This window comes from Apteryx rowi, unplaced genomic scaffold, assembly GCF_003343035.1.
Source record: "Apteryx rowi isolate R43461 unplaced genomic scaffold, aptRow1 scaffold_60, whole genome shotgun sequence".
Classification (NCBI taxonomy): domain Eukaryota; kingdom Metazoa; phylum Chordata; class Aves; order Apterygiformes; family Apterygidae; genus Apteryx; species Apteryx rowi.
Genome location: NW_020450872.1, coordinates 1974813 through 1997993, shown reverse-complemented (window position 1 = coordinate 1997993; position 23181 = coordinate 1974813). Strand labels below are relative to the sequence as shown.

The following is a 23181-nucleotide window of genomic DNA, read 5'->3' as shown; positions in this document are numbered from 1 at the left end:
TGGGTGCTTTTACTACCTTCCTTGCCACATGGTTTTCCCATTCCATTACTAATTCATTGACCAATAGAGGAACTAGCTCCACCAGAGCAGCAATAACATATAGGACTGTAGTGAGAGTGAATTTCATTGACAGGAAGAAATGCTAATGACCTAAAAGATGAAAAAAAAATTTAATTCCACATTCCAACATAGAAATTACAGCCCAATACTTTTTTTTTTCTTGAACAGTATTTAAGCACAGCCCATTCAGCCCTCTTACGCTATCTCAGACCTCAAATCATTGAGATACGCACTTAAGGGTCTTGCCAAATTGGGTTATAATCCTGATGCCCCCAGTGCCAGCACTTCAAGCCATCTCATGTGGCAAGGGAGAATGCTCAGCACCTCACTGGATCAAGTTCCTAACGCCTGGAGAAAAGGAGTGCAAGGGCAGAGGCCTGAATTTCGGCAGGATGCGCAGCCCAGCACTTCCCTCCTCCCCATTCACACGGAGATGCGTGTGTTCTCCACCTGACAAACCAACATTTACAATACTCACTGCCTTAAAACTAAACTGTTCCTTATCTCAGTCATGTGGTTAGCTCTTGGTTCCCATGTGGCTGGTTTATCTTTTAAACAGGGATGTCTGAAAACAGTGGTAGCAGAGAAATAATAGGTTATGAAAACCTTGTGAAATATTAAAGGGATCCTAAAGACATCCATTCACTGAAGGTGCACAGAGCAGAAAGACAACATTTCCAAACGAAAGCTAGAATCGGGCAACTTGGGTCCTGATCCTGCACTCGGCCCCACCTGAGCACGTGCTGCTGTGGTGTCCCCTCGCTGGAGGCAGTAGGCTCGGGCATGCAGGCTGGCCCATGCCAGCCTACCGCAGTCCTTATTCATAACTGGATCCCACTCATGCTGGCCTCAACTAGAGTCCTCATTATGCATGTTGGACCTGAGGCCTAGGCCAGAATGGAGATTCCCAAACATCTTGCAGAGTGCTGGGGCTAGATGCAGCCACGTGGTTTCCAAGTTCAGATTCCTACCCAGAGACAGCAGCAAAGCCCATCTTTTGTGCACACTGAGCATGTGCAACTCCTTATGAAATTCAAGAGCTGCAGCTGGGGTATCAAAAGCCCCCCCCCAGGTTCTGAAGTCAACAAGAGTTGAAAGCTTCAGTGCTTTCTGTGAGGTACTCAGACAACAGAAAGATCAGGCCAGTTGAAAAAATATTTTGTTTCCACAAGCTGTAAACATTTTTATAAAACTGGCATTTCTTTCCTGAACATTCATGCTAAAAATTATCACCCCTGAAATGGTTTAGCTGAAAGTCCTGCCTCATGAGTTTAAATATGAGTATACCAATGTTTATGATCACTAGAGGAGGGCCTGAAACACAACCCATAGGAGGTTCTGTTCATCAACTTCAATGGATCATGGGCAAGGCCCTAACTAATGTCTCATTTAAATCCATACAAGTATTTGGTCCATTTTGAAAGAACGAGTGGGTTGGAAATGCAGTTCTTATAACCCCAGGCTTTGCTCCAGGCTAAAGGCATTTGCAAGTTTCTTACAATCAGCACAGCACAAAGTCATCTTCAGAGACAAGAAAATAAGGACACCCTTGCTACAATCTACCACCAGCAGGAAAAATATTTGACTGAAACTTTAGGTGCCAATTATACTTGCTTAAGCTAGAACAAAAGGACAAAAATATCAAAAATCTAGTAATGTGGAAACAAGGAAGGCTTAGCTCTTTAAAAAGAAGGGAAAGGTAGACATTTGAGGTAACAAAACAAAAAAACCCAAAATGCACAAACACATCACAGACATCTAAAAATAGCATTTATACATTTTTTGCCAGTGCTTCTCTGAGAGCAAGTTCTTTAAACAGAACTTAACAATTTTACAATTTTTTTTAAAAAAATATGTCATCCTAAAATAGCCCATCAATCCTCGCCCAAACTTTCTGTATTTCTACAAAAATAGATGCACAAAGAGCTACAAAATACTGTATTCCTGAAAGGAGGTGCACTGTAGTCAAGGGAGAGTCTTTTTCCTGACAATTGAGACTGTTCATAAAAATATCAAGCTGAACAAAACAAAACACTGTTAAAGGAGCAGAAAGGAGTTAGGTTGCCCAGCTGCAGCAGGCTCAGATGAGGAAAGAAAGAAAAGCTAGTTTTTTTCTTCAACACTATCGGACCCTTAAATGGCCTTACAAACAAAAGGCTCAATAGCAAAACCAGAATGGTTGGCTCTTCATCTTCATAATGTGTCCTTTGCCCCATACAGAAGGAGTCAAGGATATCACCCTCCCAGCTGCGGTGACTCCAGCTCTAGCTGGTCTTAAGTTGTATCTGAACCTCAGAACCAAGAAGTTTCCTTGCTCTTGTCCTGATGCTGTAGACCTAGATTTCAGGAAAGAAAAAAAAAAATAATAATTCAGTACAGTTTCTTCCTCCCCCCTCCCCAAACAAGCAAAGTTAGAATAAACAGTTAAAAACAAACAAAAAACACAAAAAACACACAAAAAAAACAAAACAAACACCCCCCCCACACACACATCTTACTATCTTAGTGGATCTGTTAGTAACATTATTATTGCTCCCAATTTTACAGTTTATATGGGATAAGCTTAAACCATACTTAAGTTTTAGACTGGCTCAAGCAGTTCAGGAATGCTGATAAAATCCTTCGTGTGCTTCCTAGTTTTGGCCTCCTTTGGAGAGGACCGTTGCGTGATAAAATCCTCTAGCAAGGTCTGTATAGACATTCCAGTATGGAACAGAATCCCTTTTCCTGATAGAGGCCAGCCACAGACCCCATCTCTTTTCTAAAAGGTCTGTAACACTTTAGGGTCTCACAATTTCTATAGCATTTCACCTTACAGAGAAGAGAGGGAAAATGTTCCTGCAGCAAGCAAGAATATCAAATAATTTCACCTACAGAGTGTCAGATTTTTAGCCAAGAATGGCTAGTGCTTCCACATGGGAAAAATTAATGATTTTCAGCTTGCGTTTGTTATGAGTTTCTCTAACATTTTCCTTTATAAAAAGTGAGGACTATCTAATAAATGTGGTGCTATGTTGTGGCTTTAGCATTACAGACTTGGAACCTGTGTTATTATCTGGGATTTCTCTGCTCCAGAGGGATTCAGTCTTTGATAGATTTACACCCAACAGGGCGTATACCTAAAATACAGACAACAGAGCAGGAGGCAGGGATGAAACTTCCCGAAGAAGGCCCATTCTTCGTCATTTACAGCAAAAGTGAAAAATAGACGTGCAGATGTGTATCTTAAGAGCCAGTAAGGCACTTAAGTCTCATTGATTCAAAACCTGTCCCTTGACACTTAGAGCTAAGCAAATTAATTATATTTCATGAAATGAAGGAGCACTGCTATACAGACAGCTCTGTTCTTCTCTGTTATGTTATATACTGTCTAGCCACATAGTGCACCAATACTGATGCACTCACTACCTGATCTGCCATGAACTTAGGGCCAAATTCACCACTAATGTAAGTAAGTGCAACTACAACTGACTCCAATGTTGTTGCAACCACTGTAGTTCCCTGTTCATTCAGTCTTTAACCTGTGAAAACTGAAGATGTATTAAGCATGGATCTCCCATCACATAATAATGAAACCCAGTGGAGGACCCCTCTGTTTTCAACGGCCTTCTAACAGGCCTGATGGATTTAGATCTGACCACCAGCTCCTTGCTTTATGAGTACCATCAATTAACTGGCTAATGATGATCGACAGCATTTCAGAGTAGAGCTACAAAGCTATTAACGGTCATCTAAAAGATGACAGCATATTGATCCGTCTGTCTGAGGATTTCCAAGCACTGTCTGAACACTTGTGGGTTCAGCAGTGAATAGACAGGGCACAGAGCACACAGAGGTGACTTGCTGTGTTTGGAGGGGAGTATTTCCAGATAATTTCAAGATACAGAAATCACATTGTCCAACAGTTAATCCTGCAGTCTAATCATTGTTCTTTAGCTTAACACAGTGAAGGCCAAAGTGCAATCTGAAAACCAGGTGGCAGATGAGTGAAAGCCAGACATACACCTACTTTCACCTTTGCTAGACACGTAACACAAACAATGCCCGGTATAGCATGCCAAATACTGTTGAGCAGCTTCCTGCTCCATTCCACACACACTTGCACCTATTTCTTTGGACTTGGAGAACTGGGGCATCCCCGAACTAAGGCATGCCTACAAAAACATGGTCAGAGGCTCTTCACTCAGCAAAGATCTCTCCCTTTTGCTCAAGAGCTACTTGCTTTCCTGGCAACATCATTCACAGAGTCAAAATAAACTGCCTTTAGTTTCCTTYAAAGCTCCCTCAAAATCAATTGATGACAATTTTGTATTATTTTCCCCCTTCTGCTTACAATTAAAAAAAAAAAGAGAGAGTCAGACAGCAGAAACCTTTCTGAGTATCAAGAAGTCATTAAGTGCACAGTGGAGTACTAAAGGCCACCAAGATGCAAAGGAAGCAGGTGAGATGTGAAAGAGTTCATACGGTTCAACCAGCTTAAAAAGAAAAAAAAAAATCTTTTTAGGAGGATATCCACTTGATGACAGAGGTTAGTAAAAGGGGAACAAACAGCAACAACTGTAAGAAGGAGGTTTAAGGTATAGCAATTAAGCCCAAGCAGCCACTGAAAACAGTCCAAAAGCTAAAGTTGCCTTAGTTACAGAACTGAATACGGAACACTTTCCATGCCTTTTCTTCATTATATTCCCATCTCCTTTATGGCAAGACTATGTGCAGTTCTAACATGTCATCCAAGTGCAGCCACGCTACTAAGAGCTTTAACTTGCAGTCTGCTGATAAAACAAACACTTTTCTCTTAAAATATCTTCACTTCTATTGTATGACTCAGTATTTCCACACCAGCAGAATTCTCCACCTGAGATACCAACATTATAGCTAATTTTCACATGTGCAGAATACAGGTTATGCGGACACACCTAACAAAACTAACAGATTGGGATGAATACATAGCATGTGTAAGTACAGACAGCTCTATGGAGGACAACAGGCTGTGCTCACTCAAACCTGTATTCAATGTGACACAGTGACTCAGAGGCATTTCCAAAAGAGGACATTTCGTCATTAGACAAGGAACTAGAGTATGACGCTTCCCTCACCTAAATTTAAGTTAAACGGATGCGAACCTCAATTTTCAGATAGAATTACAAACCTTGGATATGCCAAAACCCTGCTCTGCTTTTCGTGTGCCAGGGTTACAGGAAACCTCTTCTGTCACTTCCAGCACATCTGTCCAGCAGCAGGGCAGGATACTCTCCTAGCATGCTCGGCAGCAGCAACAGCAGGGCAACTTGCTCCGCACTCTTCCCCGCAGCAGCCCCGGCCCCTGCAAGTGCTGCCGCATTCAACTGACTGCCCAGCACATCCGGTGGGATGACATTTGGCCTCGAGGAGCCGGTGGAGAGCGCAGAGGGCCTCAATCAGTCACTCTGGCCACCAAGTGTTTATATCAATATGCTTTTATATCAAGCACTCCAGCCYGGGCACCTGAGCTTCAGAAAGACACTGCTTACCAGCAGTCACAAACATAACAGGTTCTAATAGATTCTGATTTAGACTAGTGCTTTCTTTAATCCCACTTGTACCTATACGGGAGTTGCTAGAAGGGTTAATTTCCAGCATGCAATGTGAGGATTAAACCACATTTAAAGGGAATCAGGTAGCTAAATCCCTGTTGATCCCTCTAAACCTGAACCATGTAAATTTAAGCAGATGTGCAAGACAGATCAATACTTTGTTAGCTCCACAAACAGCGATACACTCATGTTCCATGCAATCTGCTCTGAAAGCGAAATCCCTAAACTCGAGCCTGTATGCAAGGAGACCAACCCCACCCCCCTTAACCTTTGAAGTGATTCAGCATCATCCATTCCTGAGACCAAATATTTGGCTTAGCATGGCAGGGATGCAACAATGTAGTTGGAAGCGGGTACGATTACAGCYGGCCTGCTGGTGATCAACACTGTCATTGCACATAATTCAGCGTGAGGAATTCTGCAACTGTTTCCATAATCACATGTGACAGCGGCAAAAGAAATGTGACCCACAATACGTAAGAGGAAAAAAAGAAGCATCCCTTGCATATCTGAAGGGCTCTGAAAAGCCACGACTAGAGGTACACCAAATGAGTTTTCTTATATAAATCATCTAAAGCTCATGGAATGTGATATACTGATAATGCCAGAGACTGATGTCTTCTATTCTCCAGGCAGATGTGAGCAAAGGCTTCCAGAATTGAAGTTTTCTGGCCACCACATCCCTGCCCTGTTCTGGAGAGAGAAAGCCAGCACATTCTAGCAGGCTCTTCAGTTTTTGCCTCTCTGCCGAGATTGCCACCCCACATTAGAGTCAAACGTAATGAAATTCTGTGTGATGTGGAGACTAGTGATATTCACTATAATGGTACCTCTGAATGGACACAGAGCAATAAAAACCCAAGTGCCAGCGAGGGCTAGGCCTGAACGGCCATCTCCAAAAGGCAGGTCCCCCCAAGGCCTCTTCCTTCGGCAGTGGCCTTCCTCCCTGGCCGGGTAACTTGCACAGTCCCTGGACTGACACCACTTGGGGTGCACGCAAGGCCCCAGGGCAAATAAATTCACCCTTCTCAGCAGATTATATTCAGGACACCTGTCACCCAAGTGCTTGCCAGGCTCAGGCAGGGCTAGAAAGGGAGCTCAGACCTGGCCCTTCACAGTGAGCCTCTGCTTCAGGGCCGAGAGCGAGTACAGGAGGGACGAGCAGGCAGGGTAAGGGAGCACACAACCATAATGCCACCAGTGACCACGATATGCAATGGTTTCACTGCATCTGGCCTGAATCGAGATGCTTCAGTGTGCGGCACCCATACTGCCACGCAGCATCGCACTGTAGCACCTAATGAGTGGCGACTTTTGTTGCTCGCTCTCTTGTTTCCAAAGACTTAGGTGCCAAACTGGAGTAGCCTGATAAGTCTGTGCTGTTGTGTTTCAGTGCATGGACACTTTGAAGAATCAGAAACAAGCAAGTCATTGGTCTGCTGGGATCCTCCATTTTTACAAATGGATCGCTCATTGTTTTTCCTCTCTCTTTCACCAACAGGAACTCACAGACTAAAGCCTACACATTAGGCACAGGCCAGCAGTTACAGTTCATGCCTTCTCCACTGCCTCCTCCCACCTTGAGTAGACAACTACAAGACATGCAAGCTACTACTAAGCACTGCCAGTCAGGGTCCCTGACCAAATTAGCATCGAACTGTGCCCCTCCACAGGAATTTTCACACGGAGGCAGTGCAAAGCAAAGGCTGCATTAGGCCTGTGAGGTAGTGCTGAGTCACATCATCTGTTCTGAGGTCGTATGCTCTTAAAATAAATAAATAAATAAACAAAACACCTTTTTTTATTAGAAGTATTACTACCAAAGAAGCAGTAAGCAAACTAACTTGCCCAACACTGAAACAACTCATGGCCCAGGCAAGACTCATACCCAAGCCATGTAGTGGTTCTTTCTGACCAACAATCCCCTTACACAGTTCCCTGCTCCATCCCCAGAAAAGCACGGCAAACACCAGAGCTCTGGCGCTGGACTGCTGGGGTTACTGTCAGACCAGTGGGCTGGTCCCCTCTATCAGCGGCAATGGCAAATTGCTTGTGCTTCAGAGCAAAGCAACGCCCTTCCATTACAGAATCTGTCAAAAGAACAAAACTTCAGTTTCCAATCTTGGCAGATTATCATTTTATATCCAAAAGTATAAAATGTAATTCCTCTTGTATAATCTGTACAGCCAGAGTTGTTAATAGATATAAAATCATCCAGTATTAGGAACCTTACTATGCTTTTTCTTAATTTCTTGAGGCAGCAAATGGCATGGTATTTAGAAGAGATTAATGGTTCCCAGCTGCTATTACAGAGAAGAGAGAGAGATCTGTATTAGGTTAGCTCAGTTATAATTGGGTTCTGGGTTCATATTATTTCGTATTCCAGAAATAGCATTTTTTCTTCATCTATTCTTTGTTCCCCTACACACCCAAAGTAAGTGAATGACTCTCACAAATGGAAGTTTGTGAGATCTATCAAGAAGACAGACAAACATATCTTAAGGAAAAGGGAGGAAAGATGCAAATCTAATAATTTCCTTAATAAAGTAACAAAAAGTGTTTAAGAATAATAATCTCCAAGAATTGCTGCTGGTCAGATAAATACCAAGCAGAAACAGAAGAGCCCTAGGATGGACACATTGGAAACCAGCAGTCACCCATRACCTGTACAGAGATCTCTATAAACAGTGACGGTTGCTAGACTGCTCCTAACACCAAATAGTAAGATGACGGCCTGCAAGTCAAAGCCTGCCTATAATACAACAGATGTAGTTTGTGGAGGCTGTCATAGGGCTACAGAGTTTGCAGTAAAATTAATCTAATTAAGAGACATCCACCTAGAGCCTACAGAGTGAAATTCAGTTTGATAGCAAGCACAGCTTAATGTGCATCTCTAGTCTCTCTAAACAACACTTGGGTATTAGATAGGAGGGAAATGCTGATCTGTTCCAATTTAGAGGAGTAAGATGCAATCCTCGTGTGCTGACAAGTTATTAGTCCAGTCTTCATTGGAGCTATATTTTGGTGAATGCATATATGAACTAGCTGAACAAGCTGGAARCTTCCACATGGAAGTTTAATTAACCATTTCCCACAAGATTTAAACCACAAAGACACATATCATGTCACAACTCATTTGGCTTGATGGGGCTAAGCGACACCAAGATCTCTCAGCAAAAGGCAGCGAGAGTTGGACATTTCACAGCTCTTGTCTGCCCTGACAGCATTTTCAGGAGGGACTCCCACCTGGAAATATATTTGGAGAAAGCTCTGAGGACAAGCCCTACTTCAACCACAGACAGTCCACTTCTTTGCTCAAATATGTCCTGTTAAAACAAGTCACAGACACAATCAAACCATCTTACCTGTGTCAAACCCAAAACTTGGCACAATGTCCACCGTCCCATGAAAGGCTCCAGCCCATGCTGAGGTAGCGCTGGTGACAGCAGTGGGATCCGTCTTTGTCACGTCACACTGGGGAGCAGGAATCCTGGCTGCACGTACTGAAGGCATCAGCAGGGACCCATATCGTGGGTCGCGGTGCGAGCTGGGATGGTGATGATGCATGTGTGGATGAGGGTGATGGCGATGCATATATACGTCATGCATGTGTGCATACGAAGGGCTCACCTGAGATGCTAAAGGATAATGCCAGGATTCAGATGCAGCAGGGGGAGGAGGTGGGGCAGTCTGATGAAGGCTGTGTCCTGGCCAGCTGCTGTGATCTGGTGTTGGGAAGGTGCCTGGTGCAGTAACGGGGAAATCAGGGTGTACTCCACTTAAGCATGGTGGAGGGGGAGGCTGATAAGAGCTGGTCCAAAATGAAGTTGGGAAACTGCTCCTTTGGCTTGAAATCGTTGAGCTTTCTGGTGGAGAAGAGAGGGGAGAAATGAAGTATGAATGAAGCTGAACAACATATTTGAATGAGGAAAGGGGGAGGAAAAAAAAAAAAGGCTTGTCCGCCCTCTCAAATTCATGACACTGTACTCAAGCTTCCTCAGTAATTCCAGTATGAAGATCCTAACTCCTGACCAAACTAGAACATATCATTCAGAAAGGCAGCTGTTTTGACTATAAAAGCTTCTGAGGACATCCAGCCAGCTCATACTGCAGAATATGAGAGACATTTGGCTAATGGGAGAATACCAGATCTCTTCAAATTAACTGCATGCTTTGATGGGGTAGAGATCATACCTAATGCATCTCACATTAGTCCGTTATAGAATGTATCATGTTGCCCTGTGTCCAATAGGATCAGACAAACTGACCCATCTATGTAACTGAAAGAAGATTTTGTCTGAAATAAAAGATTTGCTGCTTCTTACAGCTAGGGCTCAACTTTTATTTAAATGGATTCCAATACCTCTACATTATGAAACCACATTCTAAAAATTCCTCTTCTGAAGGAGTGGTTAGTGGTTTTGATGTGTAGGAAGGTATTAGCATCTTCACTCTCACATCTCTCTTGCCAACTGATGTTTGAAAGTGCTTCATGAAAGAAGTCTCAGCTCAAATAGTTTTTTCCTGGTCAAAGATGGAAACATAAAAATGTGGGACTTTACCTCCGATGAAAGAACAAAGTCATAAAAATGGCCTGTGGAGAAATAAAGCCAGGGAAGCTTAATATTTGACAAGGCAAGAAATCCTCTGTTCCTCACATAACATTTACAAAAATATTTATATTAATTTTTTTAAATGACCTTTTGTTTCGCTTTGTTTAACAAGCAACTGGAATGAGACTTAGGTGAAGACATCATTGAGAATGAACAGATTCTTCAAACACTCATGCCTCTGAACTTTGCTTACTTTAAACAAAAATATTTTGGAAACATAAAAATTGTAAAGGTTTTTTCTGACTGCATCATTAGGACACTTGTGTGTCTATTTCAGAATCCATTAAAATAATAGAAGTTTTTCCATGCATCAATTGTCTTTGATTTAGGCAGTTTATTGAGCCTGATTAACTTCTAGTATTGGAAGTGGCTTCAGCAAACACATTGCAGACAAAAGTAGAAAAGTTATCTTTGCGCCAAACTGCTTCAGAGCAGAGCTGGAAGGTTATCTAGCAAATTATGCTTCAACGTGGCTTTCTTGAAATGGTTGCTTCTTTTTTTTTTTTCTGAGCAGTATTTGTATTGTAATTTATATTAGAGGACTGCAGAAAGCTTCAGGCATACAACAGAAGCCTCAGCATCCCTCTGAAACTGGTATTGTTCTTTCTTTGTAAATTGTTCCTTGTTACAAGTGATTAGGCTGAACTACAGAGTGCACATAATGGCGTGGAGTGTTGGCTGTTGGGCTGACAAAAAGACCAAAGGAAAAAGAAAACCAAAAAAAAAAAAAACCCCAACCTCAATCTGCTTCATGTCCAGTTTGGCATTTTCCTCTCTACTTAAGAGAAACTCAACTTGACAATCCATTGCCAGTATTCTGAAAAATTCATCTCTATATCTGAGAGGCTTTGCAAACTCTCTGGTTGTTATCAGCAGGAAAAAGCCTTAAACACAAACCATCTCACATCAAAAAAAAAGCACAGAAAAGCACAGGACATCTGCAGGATGATAGTAATACTAAGACAGAGGACTTTAAACCACTGGATTTGCCAATATGAATTCATCCCAGATTGTGTATCAACTTGGCTTTACCAATCATTCAGTAGGTCTAGGCCATACAAACTATGTTTGGTCTTCTCAGTTTTTTGAACTGATGCCCATTTCACAAAGCCGTTACCACTGTCAGAAACTGTCATGTACCAGCCCCACTGAAATACCAAGAAATGAGTTTATCTGCAGGGGAAGCAGCTGACCTGACTGGTCAAGGTGAAGTCACGTCACTGGGGATACGATGCCCATCTATGCTATATGAATGAGCAAGAAATCTTCATCCACCCAGAGGGTTGGATGCTATGGACCATTAGGTGTGCAAAAACATCAACAACAAAAACTGTCTCTGCGTTAAATCACAACCCCCAGCTACCATACATTCACACCATATTTGAAGGTGCTCCTTTCCTCTCTACCTTTCAAACAGTGAGTACAGCCAATTGCCTTTACGAATATTGTCATGTCAGATGCCTGTCTTCTAAATAGTAATGGAGAAGCAGCCATTTCAGCATTTTCCTTAATAAAGGAAACTGAATAGCTCCCACTGGCTTCTTGGGGTGGGAGGAGGAAAATGTAGCAAAAACTATTTGCCAAGAAAGATACTACAGTTACCACAATTTCCTATTCTAAGTACAGGGAGGCAGGGGAATGGCAATATCACAGATACCGCAAAGTGGTGACTAATGCAAATGTTAATAGTGGCTGGCCAACAGGCACTGAAAACATGCCAAAGCCCACATGCTATAAGATGACAATGTATGGAATTTTCTGTAGTACAATGATACTTTTCAGTTGGGGGTTGGGGGTGAGTAGGGAACCAAAACCTTTCAACTAGGAAAAACAAGTTGATAAAAATATCATTAAGATAACATTGGTTTTAAAGTATAGCCCCTGCAAAAGACTTCAATCCCTTCTTGATACAAAAAATTCACAATTTTGCCTTTATGATGGAATTATAGTTTATTTTTTTCCATCATGACAATAAAAAAAAAAAAAACAGATGAAAAAACAGAAGACATTGATAATCCTTCTTTTCATGGTAAAGGAGAAATAACGCAATGAGCTGAACAGCCAGTCCATTCCCACTCACTTCCCGTTTAAATTTGTATCTTCCCAAACAGCTATTGCAAATGCAAAGCCTCATTTTTAATTGATCTTTGAGTAATTTGTTGACAAAAATTCAGGCCACCCATGAAGGTCATTCATGAAAGATCTCCAAGCTAATAGTATTTTAATGTCTTTAAGTAAGGGGATAAAAATTCATATGCATTTACTGTAACTGAACATCTTTGACAACCATACATGAAGCAGAAGACTAAGACATTAATATAACTCTTTCCCCACTTTTTCAAATGGACATGTTTTAGAAACTCATTTGGGCCTGATAAGACTGTTTCAGCTTCTCTTGAGAAACAAATACTCTCGACTTTCTCAGAGTTCACATTGCAGAATCAAGCAGCCCTGCCCGGCAGCCTCCCCCAGGATTTTTACACTGCTCCAGCAGGTGCAACAACGGCAGAGGGCAGGCATATCCCCTTACTTTATTCCAGGAACACTTCTAGGACACACAGACCTCCATTGCACCCTGACGGTACGGGGCACTCTGGGTGAGGCAGTAGCATGGCTGAGACACCCTTACACCAGGCTACCCTGTGCCCTCGCAGACCCCTCTAGGGAGGGCTCTGCAACGACAGGGAGAGTCAGGAAAAAACACAAGCTTTTTTTTAGTAAGCATAGGTTCAACCCTGCTCTCAGCCGAGTCTGTGGAAAATTTCCCATTAACATGAATGGTCCCCGTTCAAGCCATAAATTCCTCTAGCTCCCTAGCCACTTGTGCTGACCTTTGCATAAACTTCCTCGGATTTGTCATCATCCTTCTGGAAAGCAAGTCATTCTGTGTTATTTTTTTCTTCACAGTGGTATCCAAAATCCTCTCTCTTTTTTTTAAATCTGTGATTGCCATTAATATGCTCTCACCCCAGGACCATTAATTATGAAAACCCTACTCCTGCAAGGATCCTCATGGTGTCTCACTAACCCAACTTGATGAAACACCATTACTCATTACACTTAGTTCACAAACCTCTTGCCAGCACTCAGTCTACATAACGAGATGATCGGAATTAATATAGTCCTTCAAATCCATAACTGTATTGAGTATCACATTCAGCAAAATGGAAATAGTCTTACTGGTGTGCTTTCTCCAGCCACCAATTTTGAAGTTCTACTCATAAGGTCTATCTAGTTTATCTGTCAAGATCTCCTTATTACATTTGTAATGCTTATATGCATTATGAGACATGAACATTACATTGGTGTTCAAATATCTCACAGTGCCTACCATATTTCTACTGCTTGCTGGGAAGTAGTGTATTATTATCCCCATTTTACATACGGGAATTCAGTAATGATGATCACATTCCTCCTGTAAGCTATGTCAGAGAATGGGCTGGAATGCATTGTGCCACGTAGCTGCAGCCCACCACAGCCACGTGGGCCAGGGTTTGTCCCCAGGCCTATTCCAGCCTGTGCTTGATCTGCCCATCTTGGAAAGCCAGCTGTAGATGAATCTTAATCACCTGGCAGTCACCCAAGAAGGCTGCCTGGGTCTCCTCGCTTCAATGCTAGCATCCCAATCAGCTTCACTGTTGCCTCAGAGGCCAAGTTTCACCCTTTGAGCTTAAAAATGAGCCTGAGATCTGCAGCAGATGTCTGTGAAGCCACATGAGCTGTGCCCTTTCCCTCCAGGCCTCAGCCAAGCCACTGTCTATGGGAAGAATGAGAAATGCTTGCTTCTTCCACTCTTGGCCTCTTTCCCTGTTTAACACTTCAGATAGTCAACCCCAGAAAGCTCCTCATTTCTTTCGTATTTGGGGGGATTTTTCCATCTCCACAGACAAACAAAATCTCACCTGCAATGCAATATGCATTACCATGAAGTAGATTAAGTATACTAGACAGAGAACAAGTTACTGCTCCTCTTACCTCTCCACAGAGGACTTAGTCCTGCCTTGCTCTTTGAAAGGGCAGTTTCTGGACTGAAGCTACTGGCTTGGCTCAAAGCTCTTGAGAAGTGTTCATCCACTACTGAACCAATATCTCCCTGGAAGTAAGTGAAAAGGACGCAGCGAGAGTTAAGGTACTCCATCTCAGCAGGCTGGTCTTTCTCATCCTCCTCTTGCTTGCTGGGAAGGGTCACTTCCAGAGACTCCTGCATCTTGTTGTATACAGCTAACTTCTTCTGGGATTAAAAACAAAACAAACAAGAGATGTATCACTAGTGGCATTCAATGGAAGCTCAACATCTGGTTTCTGTAAAGAAAAATATCTGAATACATTGAATATTCATTTCATAAGTAAAGTTGGAACATAGGAATATTTTGCACGAAGGTTTCGCAAAGAAGAGTTTACCAGTGCTGCTTAGATTTTCCTCCTCACACATGGACAGGCCTGGTTTTCAGACACGTTTCACAACCACAATTAACTTAATGGCAACTGCTTTTGCTCAATACCTTCAAAAGAAAACAGACAGACTCTAACAATTCATTCCTGTCTCCCACCTGGAAAGGATATCCCCATCAGTAAAGACTACAAAGGTCGAGTCTAGCCCTGTGGAAAAGTGGCCAGATATGCAATGCCTGTATGTCACAGGTCTAGCAGAGCAGTGACCAGGTTTTGCCACCCGTGCTCCCTCTGTTGAGAGTACTCGGGTCTCTGACCTCCCACCACCTACCTATTCATTGCTAAAGGCACACAAGTCAAGGTGGGAGAATTTGATGCTTTCTGGAAAGTTTTCCACCATATTATAAAAATCCACATAATACATAAAGTATGTCACTTACAGCAAAAAAAATTTCCATCATCAGAAACTATACCTCGGGTTGGGTTTGGGGGTGCATGTGTGTGCATGTGTGTTTGTGTTAAAAAAAAAAACAAAAAAAACACAAAAAAACAAACAGCTTTTGGAAAAAAGGACAAAAATCCATGTCAGAAATAATCAGAGATATGATCTGAGGAAGAAAGGAACTGACAAGTCTACAAACACATACAAAAAAAAATTCCCCAAACAAAAAATACAGAGAAGCATTTAAAAACTAATAATAAAATCAGCACAAGCCATCTGTGAAAGGCTATTTCAGAATCTTCTCTCTCTCTCTCTCTCTCTCCCTCTCTCTCTCTCAAATCAAACCTAAATGTCAAAATAAATGTGTGTGAAGATCCATTCTGCATGGAACATATTTTTCAGATGTTCCACTTTACAACTGTTTTCACAGAAAAAAGCTCCCCACAACAGCCAAGCTGCAGGAATCACAGCTTTTAGCTAGCTAGCCATTTCCACAGCTGACTTTACACACAAACAGCTTCAGCAAACCCAAAACAACTACAGCACATAAGTAGAAGTATATCATAGCTTTTCTTTAGAATTACAGTTTCACTCATCTTTTATGATTTGCTTTGCAACATTTTAGCATCATCAGAATCTCTTCAAGTTTACGTCTTTCTTCTTTTTTTCCAAAGTTGTTATACAGAACAAGTTAAGCAGCTACATAGTCTATAAAGTTCCATTTATATGATAAATATGCTTGTTTGATTTAGAAATAATTGGAAATCAATTTCTGACCTTGTAAACCGTAGATATATTCATATTCTGTGCTTTTTAAAATTACCTAAGCACACACAAATTCCCTCATTGTACTACGAAAAAGAAACTCTGGGGCTAATTCTTAATTACGAATGGTTATTAAAAAAAAATGGATTAGATAAAAAGCTATTTTGTATATCTCTCCAAACTTATAAGTAGAATTAAAACCTATAACACTAAAAGCTAAGAGCAATTAAATGATATTTCTAAAATTACAGTAGGTTAACTGATAAACATACAACAGTAATAATTTTAACTCTGATTCTGTTGTATAAAATGCAGTGAGGGATGTAAGTTATTTTATTTTGGAGTTTTGAAGATCTAGACGCTAATCTGGGCTCAAACACTTTACAAAGACAAAGGCAAGTTGTACTGTAGTTCTGCTTAGCATGGTACTACTTATTTAGACATATGGGTTTATCCCCAAACCCTACAATATATAAAGAAAAACTGTGGGGTTCACAAAAAAAAAAGAGTCAATAACAGCAAGCTAAAACAATTTTGCTAGAAATTAATCGCTAATGTGAAAACACATTCAGAGGCTATGAAATTAATTTTTGAAAATGCAGAATTTGGGGTGACATAGAATACACTACATTTTTTTTAAAATGCTTTGTGCCTTCTGTAAAGAAAAAAAAAAGTCTCCTAATATTTTCTCTTTAAATGCTTACTTAGCTGTTGCTCAGAGAGAACCTCATAGTTTTGCCTAAGTAACCACTACAGGATGAGACCTTAAGAGAATAGAAGTAGTTACAGAATGTATACTAATACTGTATATACAGGAGATGTATTACAGCTCTCTAATGCATGCATCTACCTCAGTGACCTGATGGTATTTAAAGGTCCACTATAACTAAGCTCCACTTAAAAACGTAAGACAAGTGGTTGGGGAAGGGGCGGGGGCTTTTTTTTAAGAGACAAGCCATAAAAGAAATCTTCTATAGAAGTCTAAATAGATATTGATGTATTGGGACATCTCAGATGCATGGGCATATGCCCATAATATACACGTAACACACTTTAGAAGTTGATATCTATCATTACAGATATACTATTTGTATTTATACTGCAAGTATGCAAATACATATACAAGCATGCAATTATATACAGAAATACGTCGTTTAATATAGCCCCTGGCTTGAGCTGGTTATCAGGAAGGAAGTCTTTCAATGTTCCTATATAGAGACCGGAGCTCAGGAAATTAAAACTTATCTCCAGAGTCGCTTCTCTGTGCAGGAATGTTCCCCCTTCCACAGCCTAAGAATCTAATTCATTTTCCATTTCAGCTCACGTCCCTACCTCCACCCATCCAGCCCATGGCAGTCATTACAAGATACTCTGAGCACTTGCTCCATTTTTGAAAACAATCTCACATACACACACGAAAGGTAGTACTGCCAGACCGAAAGGTAGTACTGCCAGACAAGCACAAGCCCTTGTGTACAGACTAAAATTATCTACAGTGAAAAGTTGTGTTTTGTGGGTTGTTTTTTGAAAAAAAAAAAAAAAGTTATAAATTAAATGATTTTTCAAAACTGCATCAAGCTTGTGATTAGACACAGATCTATGTAATTTCTATTACAGGAAGAAATTATCAGCCATTTTTTCCCTGTAACTACACAACTCTAAGTAAGAAACTACAATGAGATAAACAGTGACTTAAGTTTTCCCTGTATACAAGGTATGCATCCTTTCCAGTGTATACATCCTTTAAGAGAAATCACTGTTTTCTCCCCGCTGCCCCTTAAAATACCTCTGTCTGCATGCAAATTTTGGGCTGCTTCTTCTGACCTTAAGAGTGATCTTCTCACAAGCATTTCCGACTGCACTTGTGTGAGTGGAAAAGTATGCGAGATCATCAACTGCTGAATGAACTCATTGCGAGGGGGGGGAAGAGCTTAGGTTTCTTATAACTAATCTGGCCTAGCCCCTTCTCACTTGTACTTTTCTCATATGAACAGTTCTGGCATACATTTAAGCAGCCAACACTATCTATAAAGTCCTCATATAAAAAGAACATTTTCTGACTGAACACAACGTATTTCTTGACTATGTTCAGATTTCCAATATTTTCATACACTCATGATTTCCTCCTCTCTTTTCCTTAACAGCTAAGGGCTAAAGTTAAACCGCCTCCAGGGGTAGGGGTGGGGGGGGAATAATAATAATAATAATAAAATCATCACATCTGGGCAAAGGCCCAGAACGTAGAATTAAAATTCAGATTAGCACACTGGAATTCAGGTAACAAAATGGGCAATTCAGACACTATAGCACCTGATAGCAACTTAGATAATACATGGCAGGGGGGAGAGGGGGAGTAAGTTAGTGGCTGAAGGATGAATGGTAGTACCACTGGGCAAATAATGCCATGTAGCATAGGCTACACTCAGTTAAAACCAACATTATTTTTCTTATTTATATATTCGCAAACAAGCTCTTCCAAAAGAGAGTTTTAAATCTTACTGCAAGTAGTCTGAAGAAAAGAAACTAAAGGTCAATAGCAAGTCACCACTAACACCGGAACATTAAAAAAAAAAAAGGCTTATGTTGGATAAGTATGATCATTCTCTCTTCTGGAGGAAAAAAGACCACTCAAGTCTTTTACACCAACAAAGAATGTCATCCAAAATCTCACACAAAACCCATCTTGAAGATCACTGTTATTTTCTGACATATCCTATCCAGAACCTAGCAAAACTGTTCTCATGCAGTGAAATCCTGGCCACATTAAAGCCAATGGCAAAAGTCCAATTGACTTCAAGGGTCCCGGATTTCACCCATGGTGTCTGGTAAAAATGTCAGAACATTCTTCTCATAAATTGAAAAAATTTCACTTCCAGCTGAAACCAGCTAGTAGGCAGCCAAACAAAGACAACTAAGCACAGTTGAGACTGGAGAAAATTTTAGTTTAGTCAAGTTAGGACTGAAAATTCATGCCAGCTCTTACTTTACATATCAGTTGGTTGTCTATTCCTACAAGTTATTATCTCCATACATGCCATCATACAGCATATGGTCCTTTATGCTCCCAAGCATGGAAGTCTGGTGTGCCTGTGGCCACCTGTTACAGATTTTCCATTATGAGAGAAAGAACAGGAACCAAAAATAAAGAATAACTACACTGAGGAAACACTATATGACCCCATCCCAAGAAAAAAGCTGTCATTTGACATAAGCTTCTGAGAAGGAATTTCAGTAACAAATTCTAGGCAAAACACGGACAGTCCTCCGTTTGTGAAACTGTCTGCCAAGCAGGCTCCTATTGATAACACAGAAAGTATTCAAGAAAGACAACAATTTCAAGCAATCACAGAGTGGAATGCTGGGCCTGAAAGCAGTATTTACTGCATGCCTTGGCAACACAAAATGCTAACTTTTAGCCTTGCGCAAGAGCAAACAGAGCGCAAAGCTGAACTCCTCCTTTCAGGTGAGGCGCTGGATTTGCAGCACTAGAGCTGGCAGTTCCTGTTCTGGGCTGCTGATGGAAGGAGGTGGCAGAGGAAGAAAGAATTTGCACAACATCTTCTGCAGTACATCTAAATTGAGGAGTATCGTTAAAGTCCAAAGCTTTGTTTTTATGTAGCTAGAGAAAGATTGAATAGCGATTGGTCCCAACCAGAACAACAAAATAAAGCAGGCCATTTTTATTTTTTTTTAAATCAGCAGGGTCTCACAAGCAAAAGAAAAACAAACAAAAACAGGGCAAGACTTAATCCAGGTTTGCATGCCGCGATTGAGTAGCCTTTAAAGATGAGTCATACAGGTCTGATTTAATTTCTAGTGGAGTCAGTAGTAGGGCACCCACTGAGCTTCAGAAAAAGCCTCGAGAGGGCATCCGAACTGTAAAAACTAAATGTAAAGACATCTTCTGCTGTGTTAGACATTGAGGAACACCACTCACACACAGTGCCTTTCAGCATTAGTAATACAAGCCCATCCTAAAAGCTGTGAACACGTGGCACAGAGAGCTTTACTAGAAAACTAAGTTATAGCACTTGAAACTAGGGTTTAGATACAGCCAGCTGATACAATGTTAAATGCAACTTGTCCTTCTCTGCAAAGCTATTAGTTTGGAAGGAAGAGTCGAGTCAGTGACCTAATTTTCTAATGAAGACAAGCCCTTATCTGGAAAAAGTCTGTCTACAGCACTGCCAGCAGTAAGTCTGACTTGAGCATATCACAGCTCCTTGTGCAAGACTGATTTAGCAAGGACGGTGTTTGGCTCAGCTCTCTACATCTACATACCGTGGAGAAATTCCAAAACTACCATTTACTGTAACTTCCCATTGAAAAGGTTTTGAGTTCGGCTGTTAGCGAGCCAGGGTGAATCCTACCTTCGCCTCAGCTCTGCAGCTTGCTACCTCTAGACTGATAGGGTAAGGTGTGCTGTCACTGCCTTTCTCATGCACCAAAAATAAATTAGGATTCTTCACAGATTATGTGTTTCCAGAGGCTCCTCAAGTGGGAAGATCTGTTACACCCATTCCTCTCTCAACCCACAGGAAATCCAAAACATACTACTACAGCTTCAGAGCCCTTCAGGAGAGCATGCGATGAGCTCAGTTTAATTTCACCATTCTGCAGGGCTGTACATTTCTGTAAGCACAGCACCTTACCGCACAGGAAAAGAACATGCTCACATTGTAACACCATCACGCATTCACTCCATATTTTAGCAAGCGAAAATGGAAACCCTATTTATCAGTAGAATTAGGGCTGCACCCCACTTTCATTTGTTCCTTCTGACACTGTGTGAGCAAATATATACATTCATCTTCCACTTATTTCCCTCAGCAAACGCCCTGGACTTCAGCTATCTCAGAGATCTAAGGTGCTAAGCCTCAACTCCCATCAACATTCAATAGGAATTCAGGCTTCAGTCCCTTAAGCCCTTTTAAAAAATCCCACCTAAATTAATTTGCCAGCAAGTGCTTTCTTGGTTATGGACTGGTGAAAAGCTACAGCGGCAGAATTTCCGCATTGCTATGCAGCGCAAAATTAGTTCTGCACTGATTTGAAGGGAAGAGGAACTACACATACAGAAACTTGGAAATAACTTTAGGGTAGGGTAACTTTTTTAAGATGGCATGGTGGACCATCCTGAAAAATCTCACTTCTGCATGCTCCAGTTGTGTGCTAGTACATCACTTAATCCAAGATCTGTTACATCAAACAGGAGATGCCCATTCCAAACACCATCACTGCAGAGGCGAGATGCAGCACCAGCTGCCTGCTGAAGGCACATCTCCGGAGCCAGGCAACAGCACACACCCTGCCCAAGCACGAGCAGGTTACCTCTCTGGAGGGACACTGCAACCCACAGCTTGAGCCCGTGCCTCCGCATTGGCACTTCCACCCGCTGAGGAGCCGGCTCACCTCTTTAAAGGATACAAATCTGCTACCAAAAGCTGCCATAAACAATTACATGTTCGCAACATAGCTTTATTACCCAAACACCTATCAAGATGCCCAAGCTTCGGCTAAAATAACCCACCTACAAYTCCCTGCACTGAACGGAAAAGGCAACAGAAGCCAAACACTGAGGAGCTTGCTTCTCTCAGGAAACAGATCATTTTACTGGGTACTGAAAGACAACAGAGTACAACAACCCTGAAAAATGTTACAACGGAGTCCTCAGAATGAGCTCCACTTCATCAGCTCCCATACAGAGTTTTATTTTTAAGATGTCCCACTAATTCGTCTTCCCCCATTGTTATTTTTTTAATCATAGTTTTCATTCCAGCAAAGAGCATTCTTTAAAATGGTCATCATCCTTATGAAGAACGCAGGGGAGTTTTACATGTTGAACACATGTGTAAGAAGAAACAAAAACCTGGCAACAGATTCTTCTTCCTCCTTTCTTAGGCTCTTTACCACTCGATTAAATATCTTTGACAGGACAACTTCGAAGAAACAGAGCAACTTGCATAATGTCAAATGTTATCCGAACAACAAATTGCTCCACTACAGATAGATGAGGAGTTTATTTTATGTTTATTTATCTTTTTTTTCAGGATTGGATCTCAGAGCAAATGCGCAAATTGCTCTAAACTTTGCAACTGCCAGAATTAGAGGGTGCAACATTCTCAGTTCGGCAGCAACAGCTCAGTTTTCCAGTTTGACACTTGACTTGTTTGTGAAGATCCTTCAGCTTCAAATATTTGAGGAAAACTGGTGCAAGCAGGATTAACTAAAACAAATTGTCAATACATGTGGGATGGCGGGGTTTGGAAGTTTTTTTGGTGGTAACAGGATATGCTGTACTGGCCACAACTCAGAAGCTGTACCGGCTCAACCGAGCTAGGTTTCTTGCCTGACATATCTACCTCCACTTTTCACAAACAACACGACCTACAAGAACTCAGTTTATTTAAAATGAAACTTCAAGAAACTGGCTTTCACCAGGTTGCTTCTGGGACATTTCATATATGGTGCTGCTTACAGCTAATGAGGAAACTTCATGATTCTGTTTAAAAATAAAAAGCCACTGCACTTGAGTGTGACACAGCAGCTAATGATCATTTAATATATTTTCATGTACTAGGTGTTCTATACCCCAAACTGGAAGAGAAACACAGCCAATCACCTACAGAGTAAAATGATAAAAAGTCCACCAAAGTTTCTATAGTGCTTTTCTACTTCTAGGTCTCTTAATTAAAAGGGCAAAATTATCCTCAAGTTCCTCCCCCTGCCAAATGAACCAGGCTAACAACCAGACTTCGAGATATTTGAATAAAAGTTTATAACTGTAATTACTGAATAAGTTGAACATTCTGCAAGCTGTGACCTAGATTAGAAAAGAAATAATAACGAAGGCACGCTGCAACGGACAAAACTGCCAAGCTTCCCAGAGTCTGTGTTTACAGGGAACGACGTGAGCAACCTGGAAAAGTCAGCCTCAGTATCATTGCTGCAAAAGCTTTTCCTCCCAACAATAAAGAAAAAAACAATAATATGCGATAGGAATTTTAATGTTTTAGCCCATATTTGTGTCTCCCAGGCAAGCTGATATTAGGGGTCACTTCCCATGTACGGAGAAAACAATCTTCATGGATAATAATGATAAAACCTTATGGAATGCAGCAACAACCAAAAAATGTATTCTCAGATGACTACATTAGGGCCAAGTCAATATTAGTCCCACTTCACCCACGCACTGCATAGTCTAAAAATGCTGTCAGCCTGATAAGAATTTCCTGATTCACTTTTCTTTTTTTTCCTTCTTCTTTTTTTTTTTTAATACATCTGATCACCAAATTCAGCTGGAAACTCGCCGGAGCTGATCTTCCAGGAGAGCCGG

At 41.2% G+C, this 23181-nt stretch overlaps 1 protein-coding gene across 1 annotated transcript; it reads right to left on the bottom strand.

The window, feature by feature from the left end:
- Nucleotides 1-1812: 1812 nt before the first annotated feature.
- Nucleotides 1813-23173, bottom strand: VGLL3 (vestigial like family member 3). Its single transcript, XM_026083428.1, has 4 exons — nucleotides 23135-23173; nucleotides 14222-14477; nucleotides 8999-9499; nucleotides 1813-2396 (listed from the first exon to the last, which is right to left on the bottom strand). Exons 2-4 carry the CDS (start codon nucleotides 14451-14453, stop codon nucleotides 2353-2355), a joined length of 777 nt encoding a protein of 258 aa, XP_025939213.1. The 5' UTR covers nucleotides 14454-14477; nucleotides 23135-23173; the 3' UTR covers nucleotides 1813-2352.
- Between the last annotated feature and the right edge of the window lie 8 nt (nucleotides 23174-23181).

Bases quoted from the DNA above. Each gene is read 5' to 3' on its own strand.
- VGLL3 (XM_026083428.1), bottom strand. From the start codon at position 14,453: ATGCAGGAGTCTCTGGAAGTGACCCTTCCCAGCAAGCAAGAGGAGGAT. The intron at 9,500-14,221 runs GTAAGAGGAGCA...CTTCTCCACCAG, and splicing joins ACTAAGTCCTCTGTGGAGAG to AAAGCTCAACGATTTCAAGC. The intron at 2,397-8,998 runs GTAAGATGGTTT...CCTGAAATCTAG, and splicing joins AAGTTTTGGGTTTGACACAG to GTCTACAGCATCAGGACAAG.